The sequence below is a fragment of the Amphiprion ocellaris genome, chromosome 15, assembly GCF_022539595.1.
Source record: "Amphiprion ocellaris isolate individual 3 ecotype Okinawa chromosome 15, ASM2253959v1, whole genome shotgun sequence".
Taxonomy (NCBI): domain Eukaryota; kingdom Metazoa; phylum Chordata; class Actinopteri; family Pomacentridae; genus Amphiprion; species Amphiprion ocellaris.
The window spans coordinates 6,844,605-6,859,349 of NC_072780.1; the positions used below are offsets into that span (position 1 = coordinate 6,844,605).

At 39.1% G+C, this 14,745-nt stretch overlaps 1 protein-coding gene across 2 annotated transcripts in view; it reads left to right on the forward strand.

The window, feature by feature from the left end:
• Positions 1-14,745, forward strand: part of csmd3b (CUB and Sushi multiple domains 3b) — a 349,486-nt gene that overhangs the window by 293,981 nt on the left and 40,760 nt on the right. For both annotated transcript variants that reach the window (XM_055017938.1, XM_055017939.1), the window contains exons 44-49: positions 508-624; positions 854-1,063; positions 2,235-2,423; positions 4,280-4,457; positions 7,700-7,845; positions 13,364-13,444. In XM_055017938.1, the coding sequence (XP_054873913.1) occupies positions 508-624; positions 854-1,063; positions 2,235-2,423; positions 4,280-4,457; positions 7,700-7,845; positions 13,364-13,444 (921 nt within the window). The remainder of the gene's footprint in view (positions 1-507; positions 625-853; positions 1,064-2,234; positions 2,424-4,279; positions 4,458-7,699; positions 7,846-13,363; positions 13,445-14,745) is intronic.

Here is a 14,745-nt window from a genome sequence, read left to right on the forward strand (position 1 = left end):
AAAAACATGCAAAACTCCAGGGCTGCAGGAATGATGCAAGCAGCCTCCATGGCCTCCTCTGGCTATGGAAAATAAGCTGTTTGATCAACTCACTGTTCCGTGATGAGCTGATTATTTAGTATTCTGTGCAGAATATGATTAGGCTTTTAAACTGACGCAAAGTCTAAGTCAGACTCCATCATCAACATTCAAAGTGTACCAAAGAATCAGCATGCACTGAGGCAAACTAGAGGAAACAAGCTCTGGACGCATTTCTACTCACACAATGCTAATTTATTTAAGGAGGGTATTTATTAAACTCTCAGAATATTAATCTTTTATTTAAAATGATGCAGAAAGTCAGGTTAAAGGTACTAAAATATCCTGTCAGCAGTGTCTGTATAAAGGAGATACATGCCTGCTGCGCCTTTTGATGTGCTGCTTTCAACACTAAACTACTATTTCTTTCTTTTTCTTTTTCTGTGCATGTGTGTGTGTGTGTGTGTGTGTGTGTGTTTGTGTATACAGCCCAGTGTGGTGGGTCTATGACAGATGTAAGCGGAGTGATTCTAAGTCCAGGTTTCCCCGGCAACTACCCCAGTGGATTAGACTGCACATGGACAGTCAACTTACCTGTCGGCTTCGGTAAGAAACACTGTCAACAAGAGCAAAAAACGTGGTTCTCCTTCCGGTTGCTTGTTTTCTCTCTTTCCTTTCATGTGTATGTTTTATTTATTGATCAGTTCATTCACTCGCTTAGTCAGTCAGTGTCGTTGGCTTTTATCCACCTGGTTGATGAGATCAAGCATGAACAAGTGCTTTCTACACATGATATGTCAGTCCTGAGCTATCTGTTTTGTTTTTGTTTTTTCAGGTATCCATCTCCAGTTTTTGAACTTCTCCACCGAAGCGATCCACGATTACTTAGAAATCCGTAGTGGAACGCTGGAGACGGGCTCCGTCATTGACCGATTCAGTGGTCCAGTCGTTCCCAAACCTCTGTTCAGCACCACCCACCAAACCAGCTTCTTTTTCCACAGTGACTATTCGCAAAACAAACCGGGGTTCCACATCACTTATCAAGGTAAATGTTGTTTCTACAAGTTCCCCTCCAACATATTGTTTACAGCCATCATTCGCTAAGCAAAGAAAACAAGAGCAGCCACTTGACTGTGTGCCGGTTAAACCGAAAACAGCGACTGCTGCTGATGTGGAAATAGCAGGTGACTTGGTTTCCCAGGAGCGATTAGCAACAAAATTATTAGCCGTGATAAAAATGTTTCTTGACTTTAGAAGCCACTTGCCAGAAAGATTACAAGGTGCATTCAGGTCCTCAATTTGGATTAATTTTAGTGATGAGATGAGTTTTATATTTATTCTATCTGGCACTAAAACGGTTTTCGAGCAGTCTCGTATTTATTATGACAAATTTTGTAGATAGCCTAAATTTGTAACGTCTAATTCCATTAATGTGCAAATTACAGTGGCTGATGAATAATACCTTTTATCTCTTGACAGCAGCACTGCCAAAGTGTTTTAAAACAGGAAAAATGTGAATACCGGCAGTTTCATTATTTCCACCACCATTACTGCTACTAATGTTTGTCTTTCTCACTGACATGTTTTTCTTCAGTCATGCAAACCTCTGACTTTTGTAGCTTTGGCTGAGAGAAGTTACTGTGACAATTATGTTTAAATGGCAGACTGTCAGATTTAATTAACATTAACATTTTGGCAGCATCTAAAAAACAAATGCAAGCTTTTTGGTGCATGATGCCCATTTTAAAAAAATGATGTGGATCTGACAGTTGGTAACTGTTGGTTGTTTGTCACGCCAGGTTTTTATATGCAAGTATTTTTTTTTTCTTTTTTAATTTATTTCACCTGCAAACTTACTAACCACTAAACTTACCACTTACTTACTAAATAGGAGATAGATTTTTTTCTGAATGTACTTAAAAGGCAAGTTGTAGTGAGCGTGTCATGATCTTGAGTTCATTTTGTGTCCCTGGCCAGTAAAGCTATTCTCATGTTTTCTTACCTCTGCTGTCTGGCTGATTATTGGTTATTCAGTCTTAGAATTAATGTATTTATTGTGTCTTTGTATCATTGAGTTGCAGTGCACAGTTGTAGCACAGAATCACATATCTTACTGCTGCTGCTAGTCATATTTGACAAATTGCAGCATTAAAAATTTACAAAGCAGTTCTGCATTGTGGTTTTTTTTTGATTAATTTGGGTTATTATCTCTCCAGCCTACCAACTCCAGAGTTGCCCGGACCCTCGGCCATTTCGAAATGGCATCGTAATTGGCACCGACTTCAGCGTGGGGATGACGGTGTCGTTTGAATGTCTGCCTGGATATTCTCTGATTGGAGAAGCTTCGCTCACGTGTTTACATGGAATCAGCAGGAACTGGAACCACCCACTACCACGATGTGAAGGTAAGTGATATGGTCATTACTGTACCTGTTAACTGTTTGAGTTTGAATGCGTGCCACTGTCACAGTGAGGGGAGTGAACCCGAGCAGAGAGCATACAGACGAGGGACTGAGGCAGGAACAAAGGTGGATTTTACTGTGTTAACAGAAACCAAGGGAGTGCTGAACAGGGTGGGAAAACTGGTGTCTGGAATAACTGAACTAAAGGGGAGGGTGGGGGGTGACTGTACCGGGAACCGGCGGCCCGGCTGGCATCCTCCGTGGTGGGGGTCGGTTGGTAGCAGAGAGCGGGCAGGAGGGCCTCGTTCCAGGGGGGCGACTGGCGGGGTGTGTTCCAGAGCCGGGGGGGGGGGTGCATGGCAGGCAGGGATCCTCCACGACAAGCAGGGGATCCAGGAGCAGGCAGCAGGTCCAAGGCGAGGGAGGCCTGGTCAGGGCTGGATCCGGAGTGCAGGAGATGGGGGAAACAGAGCAGGTGGAACCGGGCAACTGGGTCAGCGGTACTAGACAGAAAGAGAACAAGGTTAGACAAGGCAAGGCTTTTCAATGAGAAGTTTTAAGCAAGGTGAAGGTGAGACAACTGACTGCAAGAGCAGAGTCTATCTGGCAGGGTGTGGAGAGTGGCCGGTTTTTATGGTGGAGATGATCAGCAGGTGTGCTGCACCACAGCTGCCCGGAGTTCCGCTGATGAGTGATTGGTGATGAACCACAGCTGGCCAGGGCAGCTCTGCTGAGCTGCAGCAGGAAGGTGGAGAGAGGAATAGGAGGAAGGGAGGATGAGGGAGTTCAGGTGGGGGCTGAAGCTGGGACAGAGGAGGGAGCCCTGACAGCCACAGTGTGTTTTCTTTGATCCAAGAGGTTTCACATGCTTAGCTTGAAGTAAAATAGCCCAATGTTGTATCGCTAATGAAAGGTTTTTCCAGTAGTTGTGCGAATATTGAATATCTCACTTTCTCAGACAGAAATGTATGTTGCATATAAGAAATTCACTCACATTTAATCCAGAAGATGAGTTTTTAAGACAATATGTATTCCTCTGGCCATCCCCTTGACATATAAATACTGATACCATCATGGTGGTGAAGATTATCGTATCATTCTATTATACATTTCTTTCTAGTTAGTTTGTAACTTACTCATTGCTGTAACTACTTAAATAATTCCTTTATACCTGCCAACAGTGCTGTCTGAAAGTAAACACGATATTTTTCCTTGTTATTCCTGTTGTGGTATAACCGGATGATAATTAATTTTGCGCTAAGAGCAAAGTACAGGAAGGAAAGAACAAATAGCGCAATTACAAGAAAACGCAGCTTGGAACTCAACAGACAGTAACATCTGCTCTGGAATATATGGAATCAGCAGGAGAAAGAGATGCAATAAATCTGGAAATAATTAGAAAGGTGGCAGGCATGTTGCTCTTATAGACACCCAAATAATTATTGAGGTGGAATTATACATTAAATTGCACTAATTTTCTGTCCTGTAATTGCATATTAACCTAACTGTTATTTTTGTTTCTCTTTTAAGTCTAGACTTTAGACGCCGTTCATCCATATCATACGCTATTTTGCTAATCCTTTGCTTATTTAAGGACCTTCATTTGGAAAACTGCATTCAGTCTTAAAGCTCTCAACAGCGGTAACATTTTTACTCTGGGAACACCTGAGCTGCGGAGCTGAAATAAAACTGTAATGCCAATTTATTAAAGGTTTTTACACGTTGTGCAGTGGTCATTAGGTGACTGATAGAGATATTTCCTCCCTCAGTCATCCAGACAATTACTAAAGCTTCACAATGATAATACTAATTTGCTGGTAATTTATTAAGGCTAATTCTGTTAATATTCTATCTCACAGCTCTCTGTGGTGGTAACATCACATCATTAAATGGAACCATTTACTCTCCTGGTCACCCTGAAGAATACCCAAACTTCCAGGACTGTGTGTGGAGTGTCAGAGTTCCTCCTGGACACGGGATTTATATCAACTTTACTGTACTGAGCACTGAGCCCATATATGACTACATTACTGTCTGGTAGGTGCTATATAGTTACTCAATGAGCTCATTTATATGTATGTGTATACATATATATATATATATATATATATATATATATATATATATATATATATATATATATATATATATATATATATATATATATATATATATATATATATATATATATATATGCTTTATTCATTAACTGACATTAACTGTTCCCCCCACATTATATGCTAATTTACTCCTCTTTTCCTTTTTGTTTCTGCCTCATCAGGGTTTATTTGAAAAAAAGAAATGTTCTTTTTTTTATTTGACTGAATAGCCGTTTAATCTCACCACACATTCTGAAGCCACACACACACATACATACTTTTTCTTTCAAACAGGATGTCATGCTCTTTAACATCTTTTCAGAGCTAGCCACTAATTGGCTAAATTCCCGCAAGGGTTACTATGACTACAGACATCTCTCCTTGAATATAAAGTTAGTCTGACATAATTTCCTTCTTGTCATGGTTTACCCGTTCCTCTTTACCCATAAGTCTCCTACTCCTCACCTCTGTTCCTCATGCTGTCTCTAATACTCGCTGGGTCTTATATGTTATATACAATACATCTCTCTGCTCATACCTGCCCTGCCTTGACTTCTTTCTTCATTATTCTTCCAGAGGAGAGCAGCCATTGGCAATAGCAGACATTTTGTCAATGCAGGTGTTTAAAAAGCGCTTAGATACCACGTTACATAGTTATCTGCAGGTACAAGGTGGCAGCAGAACCATAAATAGAGCGTACAGCCTATTTCTATGGTTGTCATGTTGCTGCCCCGTCTGTATGGTCCCTTCTCTATAGCCGGTTTCCTATAAATAGACAACAGGGTGCAACGTCACCTGGCACATGGACATGCAGAGGCAGCGCTAAGCAGGGAGAGCACAACAGCAGCAGGGTAAGACATGGTTTGCTGCTTGTACATTCTCTTGCAAATCATGTATTTTTAGACCTACACAGAAGGACCAAATGCCTGGCTTGTCCTTTTGTTAGTCTGTCATGATGTAAGCACTGTCAACCCTCCAGATTTTCAGGTCCGTTTTCCAGCATCCAAAATTATTATACCTAAAAAAATAAAAAATAAATAAAAATCATGTCTATTCATAAATTTTGGCATCACAAAATACCTTTACAACATTTTCAGGCCATTTTATTTTTTTTAATTCATGTTGGTGAAGCCATTCATCAGCTAAGTACAGAAAATGTCTTCATCCAGGCCTACAAGTAATGATTTTTTAATAATTAATTACTCTTTTTTTGATGAATGGATTTCTCTGGACCGCAGCATTTTTAAAACAAGATCCAGATGACTAATTAACTGAGTTTAGGTCAAAATTGAGTAGTCAAGATCAGCCGATTCGTCAATTTGGCTATGCGGTATCAGAAAATAGTAAAAAGCAGTAATTTGTCAGAGCTCAAGATGATGTTTCCAAAAATGATGATGATGATGTTTAAAAAAAATACAAAAAATAATGATACGTGAGTTCAAAAAACAGCCAATTCTGGATTTGACAAGATAAAATCTAACATTTTTTGCACTTTTGATTTAATAAATGTTTAGAGAATTTAAATGTTCTGTTTTTCTTCCTGTTTACTAATTTATTGATTAATTGTTTTCTCATCATAAAAGCTGCTAGACAGCACACAACCGAATTATGTTCATCTGTTGTTTATTTTTGTTTGGTATTCACACAGACTTGAAATTGCAGAACTCCTTTTAGCTTTTAATCGCCACAAGTACTATCAACTGCTTGTTTTCTTCAGCAATTGCTGTGCGATTTGTTGAGTTTGCAGACGCCTGCAGTGCAGAGGTGTCGCTCCAAACTGCAATCTCCAGTCTGTCCTCCCTGCACCAAACACCACAACACTGTTGAACCATGTGCCGCCTCCCATTCTGTGAATTCCATGAATTGGTCGCACAGCGTGTTTCTGACCCTGCTGTCTGTCGAAAAAGTGGACAAACTCACACAAAGCAAAGGCAGCAGCTGTGCAAGAACACACTGAAAACTCACAATCTCAGCCATACAGTTATAATGCCGGCTCCCTGTGGAGAGCACAGTGTCAGTGGTAAAGGTGTGATTTTCACAGCGGTCTGCTCAGTCCAGAGCCAGACAACCTGACAGTCACTTAGTTTGCTAATTGGTCTCATACTGGGAAGTTTACAACAGGATTTCATCGCAAGAATTATCATATACTGTTTGTCACAGGTGTTGCCGTGCACTGTGCAACTGCATACTGCATATAAGTCGCCATAATCGACCAATAATTGTTAGTGAATGTGAGCATCAGCAGTGAAAAGCAATGAGCGAAACTCGACTCTGAACCACCCGACGTGAATCAGAGAAGGTGATGATTCCTTACATAACCTGACAGGTATAATTAGCCTCATCCAAAAACACTTAACAGCAGGAAATAATCATTTCGTTTAACTTCATGATGATACTTTTTAATCACAGATAATGAGCCTGCTATTGGTTAGTTCGTTCCAGTGTGACAGCTGGTGGTGCTGTCATTAAAGGTGAAATATGCTCACGACAATTCACCGAGTCTGACCTGCCAGTTGACGGATAACTTCCGTCTGCCTTCCGTGATAATTGTGTATCTTTTCATGAATGCCAGCCCAATATTAGTGGCAGCAGTGAAAGCCAAGTCTATACCAGGGTTCACATTTGTTACTCTTATGATCTGACAACAGTTCAATCAATATTTATGAACTTCAGCACTCCAAAGCAAGAACAAGAGAGCCAGAGATCTGAATTGCGTTGTTATCAAGGGCTGTTCTTTTGTAAGAGAACTGGTATCTAAATATGCGAGGGTTTTTTTATCGAAATGAGCTTTGTGACATTGTAGTTTAAATTGTTTTGAGAAGGAAGATGGGCTCGTATTCATGCACAATCACTTTGGGCGCCGGCACTTTGTCACATAATGTTCATCTACATTCACAGTCAATGGAGCAGCTCCAGGTTTGTCTCATAAATATCGTCAAGTCTCTTCTATCTTTGTTTCCAGCCTCGGAGAAACCATTTCCTGATCACAAATAGCCACCTAGCCATCAAAGATGTCGGCAGTAACTCATTCAAATGATGTTTTAGGTCGACTTTTTGCTCCCATTGTTCTATAAAGAAAGATCAAGTCCATCGTTTATGGGTCTTTGGTCTGTCACGTCCTCCTTTGTAACACAAGTTTTCTGTACGATTGTGTGTGTTTCTGTCTTTCCTACACCACAGGGATGGTCCAGATCAGTCATCGCCTCAGATCGGGCAGTTTAGTGGGAACACGGCTTTGGAGTCAGTCTACTCAACCTCCAACATCATCCTCATCAAATTCCACTCGGACTTCTCTGGTGCCGGTTTCTTCGTCTTGAGTTATCACGGTAAGACAGTGGCCACACTATCAACTCGATCTCAAAACTTGTGATCATATTCAAGGATTGGAATGGATATGTTTTTTTTTTTTATTGTGTTTAATTCTATATAGCTTCATTCTCATTAAGTTCTGCTCAGATCGGCTTCCTTCTGACTCATGAAAGTTGACCTCCTACCAGAACATGTTCCTCTTTGATCCAAGTTTTAGTCACACAGTAATAATTTATTAGTTACAGTGTTGCTATTGATAGTTTTAATGTTATGTATTGAGTTGGTGGTAGCAGTACTGTCAAAACATCCCCCTTTGAATTTGCTTCTCAGACTTTTTCTAACATTTCCAAGACTTTATCACTCTGATTTCATCTTTAAGTTTACTGAGGCATTTTACAATAATACTATTCCTGTTACCATGTATATCCAGTTACTTTAAATGACAGCAATAAGGCTCAAAAATGAGTTATAAAACAGGTGAAGTGTCTGATGCGTGATTCACTTATGTATCACTTATCAGTAATGAAACCTTTTTTCAGGCCTCACTTGTTTGGATTTTGTATGCATAGACCACTTTATTAACGTGTATATATATATATATATATATATATATATATATATATATATATATATATATATATATATATATATATATATATATATATATATATATATATATATATCTGGAGTTTTTATGTGTGACATTGTGAGCTGAACAAGCAGCTAGTGTTCCATATCTGAGCATTCTTGCCTTAAAACTGCCGGGTGTTTTTATGTAACAAAGCAAAGATACTAATCCTGTCAACTTGCGGGGTCGGGATTTTTGTTCCATTATTCTTCCTCAGAATTGATTTCAAGTTTGTGTGGCTGAAATACTCCAATATGACAACTAGTTTTACAGTGAAAGAGTCGTGACCTGGTGTGTATGAGCTGCAGAAAGTGGCAGAGGGGTGAGGGGTGGTTGGAGATAGAGCCGAGGACCTCGTAGATCTGCGAATTTGAAAGGAAGCAGTGGTGTAGAGTTATATCAAAACCATTTTAAGGAAGAAAGGGATTATTTTTTTCTGGATAACAATTCAAAATATGTATCTTTGATACACAGAGATGAATGTGTTGGAGTTGAATTAATTACCAGAGAGCTGTTGTAAATGTAGTGCTCCTACAAATGTAAAAATGTCACCAAGTTTCTAGTAATCAAACCTACCTATCTGATGATGCTAATGAATTATGAAGCTCATACATGTCCTCAATGATCAGTGTTTGATATGAGGTCATCTGAGTAAATTAATAATAGGATTTTGCCATTGTTCGTTCAAAGAAACAGAAGAATTGCACACAAAGGCAGTCAGACAAGCCTTGCTCATTTGCAAATGCGTACACAGACAGTTGTTGTTATTAGACCAGTGTTATACTTTCTGATGAACTTGTCATCTCACCAGGTCTGCAAGAGTCCAAGCAGATCCTTGGTTTCCCCAGCTGTCCATGTGCATGTCTACAAGTTAGCTTTACACCACTTTGTCGTCCAAAGGGTGATCTCCTTTCTGTACATGTGCAGTAGGTCAGCATCTACATATTTCATACATTCACACTATTGCTAAGCATTCACGCTACTGCCCTTGTCGCCATGTGGACACAAATTTTGAGTTGCACAGGCCTTACACAATGAGCAGCTCCATGTTTACCAGCACTTACCAAGAAAAACATACTATACTTGAGAAAATGCTTTGATCTTTATTAATTTGCTACCTCCTTAGGTCCAAGACTTGGGTCAATATATGTTATAATTTGTAACATAGTTGATAGGTATCATAGTCGACATTTTTGCTGTTTTCAGGCCTAAAATCAACATGGCTGCCTATAACCAAACACCACGACATTTTTACAGAAAAATTCTTCTCAATATTATATATACAATTGAGTAAAATTGAAATTGAAAATTGTTTATAAAGATATTGTAGTAAACCTGTTGACATGCCATAAATCCACACTTGACTCACACACTACTATATATTAAATAACTCAAAAAGAGGTGAAAGAACATGCCTATTAGTCTGGCCAGTCTTCAGGAGGAAATGACATCATGTGGAGCAAGTCATGTGATCTGGAATTAACACACTTCCTTGATAGGTGTTTATGTAATGGAGAACTTAGTTGAAAGTGATTTTTTCGACATAGATGCAATTTGTTATTTTCCATATAAATGTTGATATATTGCCAAAAAAGAAATATCTGTCACGATTATCTCAACTTAATAAAAAGAACACAATCAAAACAATTTTTGAATAATCTTATTTTATTATTGTTTAGCTAATTAGAAGGTGGTTGTTATTAAACTGGAACTTGTATTTAGTTGACATTTTAGTGATATCCAGTCATTTTTTTATTAATCAGTGATTGTTTCCATTATAAATAATTATTGAATTTGTAAAGACATGATCATAATGAACATAAAAACATTAGTTTTTCTACTTTTAACAAAAATGTATGCAAGATATATCCCCTCAGTTATATATTGACCCGCCTACTTGTCTTGTGGTTCTGCAGTAGATTTGAAAAACGTTGCTGTTGTTGGACAGAAAGTAGCATTGGAAAGCTTGGTTTGACAAGTTACCTTTGGAATGTCATAAAGTTTTTATCTTTTGTTAAAATTAGCAACTGTCTAAACAACTGACAAGTTCATTAATCTTGTCATTGTTTTTTTTTTAATCTTGAATAAAAATTTCCCTCGTTCTCAAAAACTGCTGTCAGATTAAAAAAATTGTCATCTTGTTACCACACAGGAAAAGCCACAACAAACTTTTTGATTTTGTGGTTAGTTTTAAATCATATTATTTTAATTGGTGCTGCAATCATGCCAATTATTTATCGTGTTTAAGCAAAGAGTAACCTTTCAATTTACTCATTTTAGGAAAAAAAAACAGTGTTGAACTGTCGAAAGAATCCTCTCAGTGTGTCTGCTACTGAGTGTCTTTTTGCACAATAGTGTAGAAGCGTTTTTCTATGTGTCTTATACACCCACAGTCATCTTCCCTTCACAGAGTTGTGGAGATTGTATTTTTCTTGGCCCTGAGCTGCTCTTTCTCCATGTCAAAACTGTCTATGCCATTTAGTTTTTCATTTCATTTCAATCTTTCTGCTGTGGTCCTTCAGTGCCCTTAGATTTCCCTTTTTCTTCAGCTTCTGTTTAAGGTAAAAACCACTCCACCCATCTAAAGTGCCCAAAACCTTGGTGCTGTATATAGTTTAAGCATAAATAACTTGCAAACATAATAAATCATTATAAAGTCTGGCATCAGGGTAAAGTATAACCTTTACTGTCTGTATTTTAAAAATGTTTCCTGCTTTATATTTACATGTTAGATCGCTTGATTACATTTAACGTGCTTCTTAACAGTCTTAACAGATCTTATATTGGAGTCACCAAAATTCAATAATGCTTTTACTTTCAACTGAAAAAATTACGGTTTTTTGTTCTTGACAGTCATTAGAATACATTGTCACCAAGCTGATAAGTTTGTTTTTCGAAATGAAACCATATATTTTAAGCTGAAGATGTATATTTTGGTCACCCCTTATATTCCTAATGTCAAAAATGTGTATTTTTTGAAAAAGCACATTTTTGGATGGAGTTCTAATGTGACAGAATAGCTTCTAATGAGTCTAACTTTCTTTATTCTCGTCACCCTTCACAACAGACTTTGTCATCTCTTCTCTCTCTCGTACACGCAGAAGACAGACATTAGCATTTACATGTATACTTTAGCCCTCTTCCTCATGAAGCCTACATTTGCTTCTTTTCAAAAGTTTCTCTGTTCAGTGCTCTTTAGTTAAAATATGTCAAATTGTTTTTGAGCAGGCTTCCCCTTTTCAGAGGGATGACACGTTTTTAATGAATTTTTGTTGGCAGGTTTTAACTGTCAGCTGTCACATTCTCACAAGAACTGCACCATCTGACAGATTCAAGTTTATTTTCAATTCCTGCTTTATTGGACGATCAACAGCAGAAAGTGACAGGAAAGACGGATAAAATGGGAAGAGGGTGGCATGTATGGCAGCGGGTGTTTGCATTATTTTCACTTCTGTTTTAAAAGACAATATTATAAGCGGAAAAGAAACACAGCAAGAGTGAAAGGTAGGAGTGAAGCGCATTTTTGATGATCTGTAGAAGACTTTGTTAGATTATAATTACAGGAAGAATGGGTGCCATTTTTGACTGACTACATTGAAGTTTACTTAAGCAGAAAGTTGTTAGCATAACAAATGTCGCTACGTTTCATCTTCAGTGGCCTTCAGTGACCCAGCTGAATCTCAGAATGCCACAGTCTGCGTCAAGTTTATTTGAAATGCCAAACAAACCCAAAAAGGAGCGTCAATCCAGCGTTTGCAGATATTTAATGTACGTCATTGTCTTCCTATTTATTTATCTCTGGGTCAGGATTCTGAATGGCAGCACTCTCCACATAGAAATGAGGGCCATACACCGCTGGATAATGTTGTCATGGACATGAGACTGAGAAAGATGATGTGACATGAATGTGGAAGTGGCTATAAAAATGGTCTTAGAGCTTAGTGAGATCAATGACTGCTCAGCGATCCTCTCCTCGTGCACAGAAGCGTAGACACACACAAATGTACACATGCACACAATGAGACATGAACACACACATTGGCACACTCTCACACACACACACACACACACACACACACACAGAGACCACAGGGCTTTGATATGCATGAGAGCGGCAGATACTATTGGCAGGTCTCATTTTCATAGTCAATTTCATCCTGACTTATAGCCCTCAGCCCTCTCTCCCCCTCTCTCTCCCCCCTAGTCCTCCCCTCTCTCCCTGCCTGCGACTGTCTCTCTCTCTCTCCCTCTCTCTCCCCCCTAGTCCTCCCCTCTCTCCCTGCCTGCGACTGTCTCTCTCTCTCTCCCCCCTAGTCCTCCCCTCTCTCCCTGCCTGTGACTGTCTCTCTCTCTCCCTCCCTCTCTCTCCCTCTCTCTCCCCCCTAGTCCTCCCCTCTCTCCCTGCCTGCGACTGTCTCTCTCTCTCTCCCTCTCTCTCCCTCTCTCTCCCCCTAGTCCTCCCCTCTCTCCCTGCCTGTGACTGTCTCTCTCTCCCTCCCTCTCCCTCCGTTTGTGAGTGATCTACGGTCATGCAGCAGTATTGATTACAGCCCTCAGCTCAGTTGCTGTGAAGTCGGTTCCTTTTTATGATTCAAGGCCAGTGTGCTGTGTCGGTACATCTGGTTTGTGTTTGATTCCATGCTTTGCTGACCTCTCCATCTGAACTTAAAAAGTGAAGTTAAATTGCTACAACCCAGATAAAATAATATAAACCCAAACAAGCCTGTGACACTTTTTGGTGTTTTATAGATTTAACATCGCACTTCTTTGGACAGTCGTCACAGTTCCAGTAGAGACTGGGCAACGTCTCCCCGTCTTGATCAGCTCAGGTTTATCGATCACATTCTTTCCTTACACATTTTTATATAATGTCCCTCTTTGTCCTTTCTCCTCTTCTGTTCTCCTAGCCTACCAATTAAGGGTTTGCCAGCCTCCTTCAGAGGTGCCCAATGCTGACATCCTGATGGAGGACGGTGAGCTGGAAATCGGTGAGTTGTCTGTACACCCGCAATGATTCTAGATGTGTCAATTTAGTGGAGGATGCATGTTGGAAACTTGTAACTTCCTAACCCAGTGACAAGAACCATCAGACTACAATCAAGAATCATTGGTATCTTATGCTACATGCTTGTATTTCACAATATATTTAGAAATGAAACTTCCTATGCATATGCCAATGCAAGTAATGCATTGAAAACGTGTTTCAATTAAAAGTCTATAACTATTATATTTGAAGGGTTTGGAAGCACAGTGGTCTAACCCACTTTCTTAGTTTTTTTTAAAAAATGGGTTCAAAGTTTTGTGTTTTTAAGAATGGTCTAACATCCTAAGTGCTACTGTAACGCTATATTTGGGTTGTGGGTTCGACCACTTTGCCACTAAAACCTAGACCATAAAATATTACAGAAATTATATAAAACTCTTTTTTTTTTTTCTGGCTTAGATGACTCTGCTTCTAACCCCCTCATTTAAACAAATCTGAAGTTGGTACAAAGGTGGTAGTAAAACAAAACCAATGGCCACTGGCAGTGCTGTGCAATTTTAGATTGTATTTTTAGATTATTGTTATTATTCCAGAAGAATTAATATGTAGAATTTTATTTTCGCTTTTAGTTGGTATAACGTCGAGTGCTGGTGTGTATTTTATGTATTCTGGGGTAGTTTAATTCATAACAGTGCTTCAACTTTACAAGTTGATCATGCAGACAGGTGACAAATTAAAAGACAATCCTGAATAAATGAATGGAGTGAAGAAAAACAAGCAATTAACAGCCGGTAATGCTATGTGACATGTATAACAATACCAAGCAGGTCCTGTTGATTCTGATTTTGTGTCAAGAGCGCAAGATCTAAGTGACTTTGAAAGAGGGGTCATTGTTGGGGCAGGTACGTTAGTCACAAAGACTGCTCTACCAGCTGGTGTTTAAATAGGAACAGTGACTCAAGTGACTTTTGCATTTAGATCCATGGGAAAGACTTGAGGTGGTATTCGTGCATTAGCAAGCTATTTAAAGAAGAGCAGCTCTACCTCAGGTGACTGAAAATGTCAAAGCAGGATGCGATCACACTGTCAGCAAGAAGAGTCTGTAGACAGTTAGACAGAGGGGTATTCTAGTAGGATGCAGTGCATAAAACGCTTTTTACAAAGATGAATGTACATTTGAAAATTCAATGGTGCACAAACTAGAAACACTGATCTACAGAGATGTGAAAAAAGGTGACATGGTTACATGAGTCATCCTTTGCCATATTCTTAACAAGCGGGTGAGTGCATATGAAGCATACACTA